Source organism: Callorhinus ursinus, unplaced genomic scaffold (assembly GCF_003265705.2).
Source record: "Callorhinus ursinus isolate GAN/ISIS: 27379988/994484 unplaced genomic scaffold, GSC_fseal_2.0 scaffold63, whole genome shotgun sequence".
Taxonomy (NCBI): domain Eukaryota; kingdom Metazoa; phylum Chordata; class Mammalia; order Carnivora; family Otariidae; genus Callorhinus; species Callorhinus ursinus.
Window position 1 is genome coordinate 3302686 of NW_027397125.1, and position 14785 is coordinate 3317470.

Below are 14785 nucleotides of genomic sequence, written 5' to 3' on the forward strand. Positions count from 1 at the left end.
CTGGAAGTTGTACATATTTCCAGAACAGATTTTGTGAATCTGGCTTATTTGTGAGCAAAGGAATCTGTGTCTGTCAGATTTATTGTTTTTTAAGTACAGTCTCAATTGTCTATAACTCAAATACCTGGAAACTTCATATATCCATAATATACATGAGCACTATCAGAAAGAAAGAAAGAAAAAAGAAGGAAAGAAGGAAGGATACAAGGGAGGGAGGGACGAAGGAAGAGAGAACGGAAGGAAGGAAGAAATGGTCTCTGAGGACCAAAACCACTTAAGAGAAGAGGTCTCAGGCCTTCACTTACAGTTTTATATAAAATTTGATAAAGCTTGGTTACCTGGTATCCAAGCTTTTAACTGACCGAAAGGAAGGCATTTGAAGAGAATTTTGGCAGGATCAGTCCTGCCAATCAGATCTACAGACAGCAGTGAAAATTGATACTGACAGCCTGCCAATAAGGAGTCGACAAAATGCATCAACATCCAAGAGGCGCTTAAGCTAGAAGGTCACACTCAGAGTGCAGCAAGCATCCACCCTCCCTATAGGGCGCTGATACCACCACCTTGGAGCACACGGTGGCCATCAACTCAAAATGGCAACCATAACCCTCCCCCAAAAGTCTAATAACAGTATGATCAGCTTCAAAAGTTGGAGGGAAGGATTTTAGAGTATTTTAATTCACATGCATTACAAATTTTAAAAAGCTTTGTTGATTATAAAGAATTTTCAAATATACAGAAAACTTGAGCATCCAGGAAGCCTCATTCACAGAGAATACCAGTGAGGCAAAATCTTTTGGCACCAATTAAGGTGGTATTTATAATTAAAGTTGAAAGGGGGGGGGGGCGCCAGGGTGGCTCAGTTGGTTAAGCAACTGCCTTTGGCTCAGGTCATGATCCTGGAGTCCCGGGATCAAGTCCCACATCGGGCTCCCTGCTCAGCAGGGAGTCTGCTTCTCCCTCTGACCCTCTTCCCTCTCGTGCTCTCTGGCTCTCATTCTCTCTCTCTCGAATAAATAAATAAAATCTTTAAAAAAAAATAAAGTTGAAAGGGGTATGGGTGGTCTGGCCATTTATTTATCACTGCTACCAAAATTGCTCATCATCTTACCATTCTATTGCATATGAGTGTATTTTCTTTCTTAAGAAAGCAAGATGTGTGAACATCTGAATATAGGTATTTTAGATTATAAATCTGTATAAAATTCTATTTTTAGACTGTAAAAATATTTTGTTTTTTAAAAGCATTTATCAATTTTACAAAAAAAGTCACCACAAAGTATATTTTTCCTTCCTCTGGTTGATTTTTTTCCTTTAACTTTTTTTTTTTTAAGATTTTATTTCTTTATTTGACAGAGACACAGAGAGAGAACACAAGCAGGGGGAGTGGGAGAGGGAGAAGCAGGCTTCCCGCGGAGTAGGAAGCCCGATGTGGCACTCGATCCCAGGACCCTGGGACCATGACCTGAGCCAAAGGCAGACATTTAACAACTGAGCCACCCAGGCACCCCGTTGTTGTTTTTTTATTTCCTTTAACTTAGAAAATTTTAATTTACCCACAACTTGCCAGGCAAAAATCTGTTGTTACATGAAGGAAATTATATCAGCATTAAATGTAATCATAACACACCAGAGAATATTCATTTCATGAAATGGGCCTCCAACTCTAGAAGGTGCATTGGCTTTAAGAATTAAAAATCCAGGGCGCCTTGGTGGCTCAGTCGGTTAAGCATCTGCCTTCGGCTGGGGTTATGATCCCAGGGTCCTGGGACTGAGTCCCAAATCGGGCTCCCTGCTCCGTGGGAAGCCTGCTTCTCCCTCTCCCACTCCCCCGCTTGTGTTCCCTCTCTCACTCTATCTCTGTCAAATAAATAAATAAAATCTTAAAAAAAAAAGAATTAGAAATCCATTTTAGGCACATAGGGATATGAATGTCAGAGAAGGGTTGTCTTCTAACAAAATTAGTATTCACAGTTCTTAACTGCAATTTTTTTTTTAATTAGGCTAGTAATTATCAAGTACCTCAACAGCTACCCACTGCACCCGGAAGACATTAGTTCTGGTTTTTTGCCTTCTTTTACCACTTAGGTGTGGCAGAAAAGCAACGTTCTTTCTATCCCCTAGTCTCACCACCCCAGCAGCAGAGCCGTGACTCAGCCCCCCAACCCCTATCCCACAGCGAGGAAAGGTGATCTAAGGCCCCATTTCTAAAATGTAATGCTAGAAATACTCACCAACGCTGAGTTTAAGCTAATATGTTTTTAAAGATGATCTGAGTAGGAAACACTTCTTATTAAAAATAATCAATCATGGTTGCTGTCTCTTCTGTTGTGGTTCTAATTAATACTCTAAGAGGCTTGCTAGAAGGATAGACAATGTGGCTTATTTGTTTTCATTCCTTTTGATTGACTATAGAATCTTTGTCAACTCCAGTCCTCAGCATTTGGCGCAAACATGTCAAATCTGACTCCATCTCCTCCTCAGAAATATTTATTTTCATATCTTTTAGCTCAAAAGTCCAAAGTAAAAACTATACAGGCCTCAAAAGACATCCATAAAACCACTTTTATTCATGTCCCATTTCCCATACCAAACACAAATTGAAAAACAAAAAAAATCAGAAAGGACAATATATTATAGATTAAATAACTGCAATTGAAAATTTATAAAAAATAAATTACAAAAATAGAGATGTGTGGCATCATTTAGTGTTAATTGAGCTTTCTATGTTGACAAAATGGAACCTAGAGTCAGATGACAAAATTCTGTGAAATAGATGATTAAATTGCAAGAGAAAATCTGGAGGCAGCCTCTTTTAGAAGCTACTTAACATCCTAATTTTCTATGATTTTATATAAAACTGTGAGATGAACTAAGCCAGGCAAACTCACATCAAATTACGATGTCTATACACTCTGGAGGCCTGTTAAAGTGTTTTAGGTAATATATAAATCTAAATGCACCTGAGATAGAAGTGTTTTAGTGTCACTGATAAGACTTTAGCACCAGCCCAACGATACTGGAACAATCACTAAATATGCTATTTTCAAATTGCTACTTACTATGACTCAATATTCTAGAAATTTGTGTGCTTTCATATAGATGATGATGACCCTGAATTTTGGAAATTACCGTGTCAAAGATTGTAGCTTTTAACGGAACACAATTTTGTTCTGATGCTTATACATTTTGGCTGAATTTGAATCAGGCATTGTTAGATTTTTAGTCATTGCATTAAGGACTTGTAAAATATTTGTGTGGGAGGAGTGAAAGGGAAAGAAAGGGTAAGAAATAGATTAAGTATATGAGGGAGGTGGAGGAAGATTTATTTCAAGTTAAAAAAGTAATTTTAGCCACAATGCCACAAAGGAATAACATACGAAAGTTAATAACTTACGTATTGTGATGGTGGACTTTATGTGTCAACCTGACTGGGCTAAACAATATCCAGGTAGCTGGTAAAACATTATTTTTGAGTGTGTCTGTGAAGGTGCTTCTGGAAGAGGTTAGCATTTGAATCAGTAGACTGAGCAAAGGTTGCTCTCACCAAAGTGGGTGGGCATCACCTAATCCATTGAGGGTCCAAATAGAACAAAGAAAGTGGAAAGGTGAACTTGTTCTCTGCCTAAGCTGAGACATTCATCTTTTCCTGCCCTGAGACACTGGCTCCCCTGGCTCTCAGGCCTTCAAACTCGGACTAAATCATACCACCATCTTTCCTGGTTCCCCAGTTTGCAGATGGCAGATCATGAAACTTCTTGGCCTTCATAATCACATAAGCCAATTCCTATAATAAACCTCCGTGTCTATGTATATTATGTCCTATCGGTTCTGTTTCTCTAGAGAATCCTGACTAATAAGCATGCCAAATGAGATATAGGGAGGGAAAATAATTATTTTATTCATGAAAGTTGCCTTCAAGAAATTCTCACTCTTTTATGAGGTGGTCTCCCATAGAGAAAAGAACATAGATTCTGGAGGCCAGCAGACCTGGGTTTAATTTCCAGCTCAGATATTTTAATAAATTTGTATACCCAGGAAAATTAGGTAAATTGCAGAGCCTCGGTTTTCTCATTTGTTGACAGATTATCTAGATAATTAAAATTTATAACAAGTACAGATCATGTACCACAGTGTTTGGAATGCAGAGGGCATTCCTTTCTAATCTTTCCTCATAGTATTTACCCATACTATGTTGTTTCAGATTGACTTTTTAAAATGTTTCTAGATTTGCCTAATGTTTATGTCATTTTAAAATGGATCTTTTAAATTTTTTCTAGATGTATCAAAGGTTTATATAAAGTTGTCTTTACTATTTCCAGCACTCTCCAGTTCTGTTTGTTCTGGAATCTTCCAAACAAGAGGGTTTCTGAGGAATAATCCAAGATAGAACAGCTGACAGAATATGTACACTGCCTTGAAAGCCAAAATATTACAGTCAGAACATGTTGGACTGTTGCGTGGCCCCAAACGAGGCAGTGTTACGTTGTCTGGTACTCACTTTGCATTCGCCGTGTTGCATGTGGTCAGATTAGCTAGGGCGAGGGCCGCGGCTTCCCTTACTTCTTCACTGTCACTCCTGAGCGACTGAATTAACTGTGGAATCCCTGCAGAAACCGAAAGGGAAGATGTGGGTCTATAAACATCCAGGTAAACGACAGTTTGGTGGCCTAAAAATGGGTCTGTCTGGTTTGCTTACCCTGATTATTGAAAAATTCTTTGCTGCCTGAATTCTCACACATCACCGAAATAGCTTGGGAGGCAGCAATTTTCGTTCCATCATTTTCAGAACCCAAAAGGGCCACAAGGCATTTTTCTACCTCCTGTTCGTGAAAGAGTTTTCTATTTTCAGCTTGCATAAACCAAGAGGGGAAAAACAATCAGAATGTTGCTGCAAAAACTGTGCAAGGGTAACTACTTCCTCATCTAAAATATAACAGGAATTCAAACTATTTCTTAGCTTTAAAACTAAACAAAATATACACCTGTTTAACCTTTAGAACACAGTGATTATGCAAAATGACTTATGGATACTGGAATTTTTTCACTAATATAATATCAATAATGCAGCAAAGAAAATTCTAGGGGTGCCTGGGTGTTAAGTCTCGTTGGTTAAGCCTCTGACTCTTGGTTTCAGCTCAGGTCATGATCTCAGGTTTGTGAAATCGAGCCCTGCATCAGGCTCTGCGCTCAGTGCGGAATCTGCTTGAGATTCTCTCTCCCTCTCCCTCTGTTCCTCCTGCTCGTGCTCTCTGTCTCTCTAAAATAAATAAATAAATCTTTTTAAAAAAATGACAATTCTATAATAAGAAAAAGGCAAGTTTCAGATTTACAGAGAACTTATTTAACGCCAATCATGGGGCCTGGCGTGGTGCCGTGTTCGCAATGCTTTCTTCACACTAAGGACAAAGCCCTGTTGATTTGATGTTCACTTTAAATACAAAACTCAATATTTGAAGAATGCCTAAGGTGTACAAACTGGCATGCTGGATGCTTGAGAGAAAAAGAGAGGAGAGGAGGAAGTGAAAAAGGAATAATAGAGTATGATCCCAAGTCTTAAGGATTTATAATCTTATATCAAAAAATCATAATCATTTTTTACCTTGTTACCATACATGCTGTTGTAGCAAAAATTAAATATTTAATTGCTAAATTACCATCAATATAATCTAAACATATATTAGCATGATTTTCTTTGTTTGAAAACAAATAAAATTATGACTCTAAGTACATACCATATTCAATCCATCATAGAACACTAAATGAAAAACCCAAGTATTTTTTTATGTTCTTTTTGTTCCCTAATGTTTTTCTCTTGATTTTGTTTCATTTTTTAAATAAATGACAACCTCATTACTGTACTAAGCAAACACTACATTAAACTAAATTAGAACATTAAAACCTAATTTTTTGTTCTGTGTTCTATAGTTAATTCTAAATAAGTTACTATTTATTAAAGACATGGTCTCGAAAAAAGGTATATTAACCAAATTCAATTTTAATGCCATAAGAGGTACCAGAGACTAGTTTGAAAAGCAACAGCTTACAAATAATTCTTTGCTAATTTACTTAAAGTTCCTTCAAAAAACTTTGTCTTAGGGTTGATTCTCCATGAATTGACCTTCATAAACACAATTTTCTTGATTAAAACAGAAGAATGTGTGATATAGGCTCTTAGGATGTTGAATACATAAGAGATTATTCTGTTAGAATAAAAATCTCTGCAAAAACTGCTGATACTAATTTAGGTCATACATAAGATCTGCATGTGGAAGTAATTCATTACTTACATATACTGTAATTAACTTGTTTTTCCAGGAATATTCTGAGAAGTTATCGAAACTGGTTTTCCACTTTAAAGTTAATATACGATTTCTATCTTCCAACAATGAGTTTTTTAAATTGCCCCCCTCACAGAAGCAGAATCACATTCAGATGCCACCATCTTTGCAAACATTTTTGGCCTTTGTTCATCGGATACACCGCAATCTGATCATAACTGGCACCAGCTAAATTACTACCACTTCTGTTCATTTGTCTTAAACCAATTATGAACCATGTCCTGTAATCCTATCATTTTAATCCCTTGCTCCTTTCATTTAAAATTAGGACTCAGTCAGGTCAGAATTGTTTTATAAAAATGTTGCGATTAATAGTTAAATCTCAAGTATGTGGCTTTTGAAATGTTTTAAAATATATGTAGTCCTGATTAGTAATCCCTGAATAAACAAGATCTGAAAGTTTTCTAGAGTCTCTGACCTAAAATGCTTAGATTTATAATTAAGACTTCCCTGAATCTCAAGCTCTAAATTAACTTCACTAAACAGAACAGTCTGAGAGTAAATTCTACCAGGGAAATCGGCCAAAAGAATTAATTTGTAAAGACTAACTTTGGAGTATGCAGTTGTAATGCAGTTTTTGCATTCAAAAAACATTATATATGCCATTACTGGAAAGATTTTTCAAAATAATCTAAGTACTGTGGGCAATTAGTTTCTCAGCCCTGCTGGGAGTGTTCTCAAAACCCAGCTGTGTTCACCAAACCTCAAAAGTGCTGACTGCAGTGTGGCTATAATCGATTTAAAAGATGAATTAACATATTAACCAAGTACCTTCATTGAATTGCTACACCAAGAAGTAAAGTATTTATGTTTTAATTACACAGATAATAAAGATGGCAAGGTAATTATGCGACTAATAGAGTAATGTCCTTTACAAAGAACATTTGTGCAGTATCACTAAAATAAAAAGCATGAGGTTTTGTAACTGGAAATAAATCTGCACGTAATGATGCTTTCTTCACCCACTCTCGGAAGTTGCTATTGTACCACTTTTGCTCCTGCTGAGATGTTAATGCCAGTTCATAAACCTCATGGCAATGTGGTAATTAACACCTTCCTCCTCCTGGCGCCAGGTCAAAGGCATACTGGTCTGGGCTTTCTATGGTGGGGTGGGCACACAGGTTAAAAAGTACTCAACAAACAAAACTTCAAGGTTGTGTGTTACGTGTTTGTGTGTTTCAACTGTGTTTCTGACATGCAATGACAATGCATTACCTAATCTACAAAAAATGTTTGATGATGATGGAAAGTAAAAAAAAATGTTATAAACGAATCCTGATGGTTACATTATTCTTAATAACAGGATAAAGAGCAGTATTTGTTAAAATCTGCTTATGAATGGAGTTTTCTAACAGGGCAAATAGCTTCTCTCATTTGGTAGGTTGTCTTTTAGTCTTGCTGATTGCTTCCTTCGCCGTGCAGAAGCTTTCTATTTTGATGTAGTCCCCCAATAGTTTATTTTTGCTTTTGTTTTCCTTGCCTCAGGAGACATATCCAGAAAAATGTGGCTACGGCTTATGTCAGAGAAATTACTGCCTGTGCTCTCTTCTACGATTTTCTAAATGTGGAAAATTATTTTGAAAATTCACAATTATGTATTTTCAATACAGAAATATTAGGAGATAACTTTGTGAATCCTTGTTAAGTTTTTAGAGTTTACCATTGTTACTAATTAATATAAAATAAAGCATGCTCGATCTGGCTAGGTCTGGCAGAGAGAAGTCAAGACAGGCAAGAGTTGATATAAGAAGGGGTAGACAAGAAATATAGGTAGGGGTTGAAAAAAAAGCACAGTATATATAGAATGGAGGCAGGGCAGAGGAGGTGGTTATTGTCGATCTGGCCATGTAAACAGCATAAGGAGGTAAATAGATAAACAGAAGAGAATAATTAGCTAAATGACATGTCTATAAGATTTAGGAGCTGGGAAGTTAATGTCAAATTCTACAAGGACTGTTTTGGCAGAATGGTAGAAGCAGAAGTCACATGCTTAAGGATAAGGGATGGAGATAAGATATTGCTAATCTGTGGGGAATCTCACCATCAGTTGTTTGTTCCCTTAACCCTAACTGTACTTTGGAAAGTAGTCCCTTCATTTGTCTCTTTATTTAAACTGTCTGGAGATTACAGAGCTGGTTTTTGCCAAGACCATATTTGATGATAAATGGCAATCTTAATATCAAACTAGAATTTAAAGCTAAAAATCAATTAAATGAGATTTTTTTTTAAAAAATCAATAATTGATATAAAATAACATTAAATAAAGCAAAGTTAGTTAAAATAAAATTACAAGAAAAAATCAACAGAAATAACATAGTGAGAAACTTCTAACATACCACTCTTCTTCTGTGATAGATCAAAGAATAGATAAAAAATAAGGATGACAAAAACTGTACAATGTAGTTTATAAAGCTGAGCTAAAAGGCAAATATCAAACTCTACATTCCACTGGAAATACATCTTTTTTCTATTCAACAAATATTTATCCACTTATTTTATTCATTGTTTACCTTTATCTTCTAGAACAGTGCCTTGCATATAGCATGCATAGAATAAATATTTGTTTAGTAAGCAAAGAACATACCTTTTCAAGATTTCATAGAAGACTAGTATACACTGATTATTTCCTAGACCTCAGTGAAAATGCAATATTATTTCCAAAGCAAAATTTGCATTTCTTAACTACAAATCAAAAAATGTTAGAATTTAAAATGGAAGACTTTGAACTCTGGGTCCTGATGGAGAAATGGGATCTGGGGTTCACTGTAGGTCTTTCCCTCAAAGTGTTAGCTCAGTTTGCTGACATGGTCAAAAGGCTGATTAAAATACTTGCTTCATAAAACTGAAATTAAAAATAATCATAAGATATTTTTATATTACATAAAATGACGGTGCATGTTTTTAAAATGCTGTTCATAATACATATCACCCTACTTCAAAGAGGGTATTGTGAACAAGATAAAGTCCAGAAAAAGTAAGAGGATGATTATAGGATAGCCTACAGACGTGATATATGGGGAAAGACTAAGTAAAATATAGATTCTTCAGTCTGGAAAAATGGTGGTTAAAGGAAACATGAAAAAAATCACAAATGACATAGATGTAATAAATACAGACTTAGTCATTTGATTCTAAAATAGTGAGGAGACACAATTTGGAACTGGAATATAGTCATTTTAGAACTAACATAAGGAAGTAGATTCATAAAACATAAAGTGCCAGATGGAATTTAAAGACTGTCTGGTTGAGTTTCTTTGTATTACAAATAAAGAATGGATTTCAACAAATGGTGCTAGGAAACTGGATTTCCACTTGCAAAAGAAGGAAGTTGGATCTTTAACTTACACCGTATACAAAAACAACTCAAAGTGGATCAAAGACCTAAACATTAGAGATAAAACTATAAAATGCTTGGACAAAAACAGGGGAAAATTTTCCTGACATCAGATTTGTTAATGATTTTTTGAATATAACACCAAAAGTACAGGAAACAAAAGAAAAAATAAATTGGATTACATCAGAATTAGAAACTGTGCATCAAAGGACACAATCAATAGAGTGAAAAGGCAACCCATGGAATGGGGGAAAATATTTGCAAATCATACATCTGACAAGGAGTTACTACCCACAGAATATATAAAGATCTCCTACAACTCAATAATAACAACAACAACAAAACAACAACAAAAAAACCCAACCTGGTTAAAAAATGGGCAAAGGATTTAAGTAGATATTTTTCCAAAGAAGAGAAACAAATGGACAATAGCACATGGAAAAAATGCTCAACATCACGAATCATTAGAGAAGTACAAATCAAAACACAATGAAATACCACCTCATACTCATTAGCATGGCTATTGACTAACTAATTAAATAAACAACATAGCAAGTATTGGTGAGAATGTAGAGAAATTGGAACCCTTGTGTCCTGTTGATGGGAATGTAAAATAGTGTAGCTGCTATGGAAAACGGTATGTCAGCTCCTCAACATATTTAACACAGAATTACCATATGATCCAACAAGTCCAGTCAGTATACCCCAAAGAACTGAAAACAGGGTCTTGAAAAGCTATTTGTATATGCATGTTCATAGCAGCATTATTCACAGTAGCCAAAAAGTGGAAGCAACCCAAGTGTCCATTAATAGACAAATAGATCAACAAAATGTGATATATACAATACTATGGAACACTCGTCAGCCTTAAAAAGGAAGGAAATTCTGATGTATGCTAGAACATGGATGAACCTGAGAATAAGTCACGCAAAGTGAAATAAGCCAGTCACAAAAGGACAAATATTGTATGGTTCCCCCTATATAAGGACTTAAAATAGTCAAAATCATAGAGACAGAGAGGATGGTGGTTGTCAGGGACTGCAAGGAGGGAGAAGTGGGGAGTTTGTTGTTCCACAGGTACAGGGTGTCTCTTTGGCAAGATGAAAAGAGTTCTGGAGACGGATGTTGGTGATGGTGGCACAAAAACATGAATGTACTTAATGCCACTGAGCTTAAAATTGGTTAAGACAGTAAACTTAATATTATATGTGTATTTTACCATAATTTCTATTAATTAATTAATTTATTTATTTATTTATTTATTTATTTATTTTAAAGTTTATTTATAATCTCTACACCCAACATGGGGCTTGAACTCATGACCCTGAGGATCAAGAGTCACAATGCTCCACCAACTGAGCCAGCCAGGCACCCCTTTTACCACCATTTTTGAAAGAATAGAACTCATTTCTTTTCCTTTCATCAAAACCAGCTCCTCTTCTTGAGTTCCCCATTTCTGTGAATGGCACCATTCTACCTCCAGCCGTCCCAGCCAGAAACCTGGCCTTATTCTTGGCATCGCCTTCTTCCTCCTCCAACCCATGTAGTCAATCAACAAACACTTATGGGCCCTCCCAATGTGCCAAGCACTGTGCTGGTGGTCCTCCTTGCAAATGTCTGTTTCAGGATACTTTCACCTTCCACCTAGATTACCACAGCAATCCCCTTCCTGGCCTTTTCTGGGTCTGGTCCTGCACACTTCTAATATCTCCTCCACTTTGCAGCAAGAGGCTTCTTTCTTTAAAAAGTGAGTATCTGTAATGGTCCCTCACCTCTCTAAGCCACTTCAGTGGCTCTTTGTTGCCATCAAAATAAGGTCCAAAGTCCTTAACTTGGCCTCTATCACCCATTTGCATCTGGCTCCTCATTACTTCTTCAGCTTTCACTTTCAGTTTTCTGCTGCATTATATTCACTAGCCATTCTGAAAATTTTCAGTTCTGGAATTTACCATGCTCTGTCTCTCCTCTGGCCTTTATACACCGTTCCTTCTCCTTGGAGCACTGGTGATCCTTCCCCATCCCACCACGACCTTCTTTGCCCAGCCAATTTCTATTATTTACTTCAGGTCCTAGCTTGTAAATCACCTATGTCAGGAAGATCTATCTGATCCAAGTTGACTTTAGGTGGCCCCCACAAGTGATCCTGTTCTTCTAGCATCAAGCTCATTTAACACTACAGTGTGATCACCCGTTTCCTTGCCTGTTCTGGGTTTATTGACACAGAGTGGGGGCTCAATAAATCATTAATAAATAGGTCCAGAGAGGCTGTGGTTCACTCATAGTCACAACCTAGGTCATCGCAGTGCCAGTAGTGGGACTAGCAGTAGAACTGGACCACCAGGGACTCTCCACCCAGTGCTCTTCCCACTGCTACATCACATGATGAGTAATAAACTCATGAAACTCACTATCCCAAGAGGGGCTGCGACCATCTTGAAATGGTCCAACCACATTAGACGAAAGAGAAATTGCAAAAATTTTAGGTCTGATATTGTCCGTGTCTTGCCATTGCCCTTTCTTTTGGTCTCAAATAGCTAAGAAGTCCTGAGAAAGTTGGAAAACAGAACTGATCAGGTTTGATAAGGTCTAAATTCCATATGACAGAATACTGAATCAAGCAACTTTTTCCAGTATTAAAAACTTTAATTTTACAGCCTGTTTAGATTTGGCAACTTCCCTCTATGTTAACTATGTGCTGGATGGTGAAACTCAACTTACTGCAATAAAACTCTGCCTTGAAGAAATCAGTATGGATTAAGAAGGAAATGTTTCCCATAATATATACACAGACATATATACAGATGTGAGTATATATGTTTAGAATATAAATCACTTAAACCTAGTCAAAACTGTCATCATTTATAAGAGGAGTGATGTGGAAGGGGGAAATAAAATCACTTCTTTTATTAAATAAAATACTCCAAATATACATAAATTAAAACTATAATTTCATCTTCAGTGCTTGTGATGTAATTAATCTCTCATATTTTACAGATTTATGTCAACATAGCTTGCCACTGAAATGAAAATTGTATTATGTATATAGTATGAGCATATTATTTTTCACAGCTATATCACATGGCTCTGCTAGTCTCCGGCTGAAGTTGAAGTTACTGTATAGATATCATTCCATATCGAAACAATGTTTTCAGGATCACAAACAATGCATGAATTCTGTAAAATTTCAAAATCAAGAGAAATAAAGGCTTAAAAACTTAATTTATGAATGAATTACTTTAAAAAGTAATTAAATCATAGAGTTTATTATATCCCTGACAAAGCAATCTCTACTTTTACTCATTGGCATTAGGATGAATTTTGGCCCCAAATAGTAAATATGGCACTATTCTCAGATGACCATTTAAAAGCAGACAAATACTCTAGTGCTTATTAGTACTAATCAAAATCAAGAATAAAAGAGGAAGTATGTGTGCTTAGTTTATACAAAATAAGACATACGGTCATAAGCTGCTTTAGTTATTGCTTTTGCTGCATTCTTCTGAATATCAGGAATTGTAGAGTTTTCTGCAAATGAGAGGAGCTTCTTAAGACCCCCTGTCTGCTGAATGAGCACCAAAGTATCCATATCTTCAAGGCAATTTGCTATCACAGAAAGTGCTTCTATATGAAGGTCATTCAATTCCTAATAATAAAAGCAAACACAACTTTAGAAAATTGTAATAAAAGAGATTGATACTTCCCAAATTTCACTATAAGACAAAGGTCAGTCAGAACGTAATGCTGTTAACTTTGTTGTGACAGATGTCCAAGGAAACAGTTTTGTTTATGATCATAACATCGCTCTCCCTCACAATTTGCCCCATCTCTTCTTGTTTCCCCTACTCCAAAGTGTTCCACAGATAAAAGATAATTACTGGACATTTCCAGTAATGGTAGCCAAAGTGAAGTTGCTCATACAAACTTCTACCAATAACAATTTTAAAATCTGAAGAAAATATTCTTTGAAAAAGCAGACAGAAGCTGAAGAAAAGTGTATTCCTTAAAATCTCCTGGGGTAGAGGAAGTATTGTAAGTTTGTGGCCCTCTTGCCTGAGGAATTTCCCGAATCCCCATCGCTGTGGAAAACTGCGGCCTTGCTGGAACAGCGAGATGTTTAAAGTGGGAATCCTTAAAGTGAGAGGAACACAGGAAGGATGCTCATGGAATTCCCTGTCTTACCATGATGGCCGCCATCCTGAAGCAACTGGCTTGACAGAATGGCCTTTTGAAGACTTAGTTACCGTGTCAGCAAAGTGGCAAAACCTTGCAGGGGCCTGGGCAAGGTTCTCCACGAGGTTGTTATGTTCCGAATCAGCATCCAATATATGGTGCCGTTTCTCCCATAGCCAGTGATGGTGGGTCCCAGAATCAAGGGGTGGATATGAGTGTGGCAGCACTCATGATTACCCCTAGGGACCCACTAGCAACATTTTTGCTTCCTGACTCCCAGACCTTATGCTCTGCTGGCCTAGAGGTCTTAGTTCCAAAGGGGAGAATGCTTCCACCAAGAGACACAACAATGATTCCACTGTACTGGAAGTTAAAACTGCCACCCAGCCACTTTGGCCTCCCCATGCCTCTAAAGCAGGCAAAGAAGGGAGTTACAGTCCTGCTGGGGTGTCTGATCCCAGTTACCAAGGGGAAATTGGACTGCTACTCCACAGTAGAGGTAAGAAGACTATATCTAGAATATAGGAAGTCCTTAGGGTGTCTGTCAGTATTACCATGCCTTGTGATTAAGGTCAATGGAAAACTACAATTACCCAATCCAGGCAGGACTACTAATGGCCCAGACCCTCAGGAATGAAGACATGGATTACCCTACCAGGTAAAGAATCACATGCAGCTAAAGTGCTTGCTGAGGGCAAAGGGAATATGGAATGTGTATTGAAGGAAAGTTAGTTATAAATACCAACTACCACCATGTGGCCACCTATAGACAAAAGGGTTGTAACTGCCATGAGTATTTCTTCCTTATTTTGTTAAAAATAAGTGTGTATGTGTGTATTATGAAATATCGTTTTTTTCCCCCTTTCTTATCCCCTTAGGTAACATAAGATGTACTAACTTTAAAAATTAGCATTAATTTTACATCATAGTGTTTAAGTTA

General features: G+C 36.8%; 1 protein-coding gene across 8 annotated transcripts in view; it reads right to left on the reverse strand.

Annotated features, from left to right (window-relative positions):
* Nucleotides 1-14785, reverse strand: part of ARMC3 (armadillo repeat containing 3) — a 91428-nt gene that overhangs the window by 41687 nt on the left and 34956 nt on the right. For all 8 annotated transcript variants that reach the window (XM_073885560.1, XM_073885559.1, XM_073885562.1 and 5 more), the window contains 3 exons: nt 13135-13318; nt 4700-4852; nt 4502-4607 (listed from right to left, as the gene is read on the reverse strand). In XM_073885560.1, coding sequence (XP_073741661.1) covers nt 4502-4607; nt 4700-4852; nt 13135-13318 — 443 coding nt within the window. The remainder of the gene's footprint in view (nt 1-4501; nt 4608-4699; nt 4853-13134; nt 13319-14785) is intronic.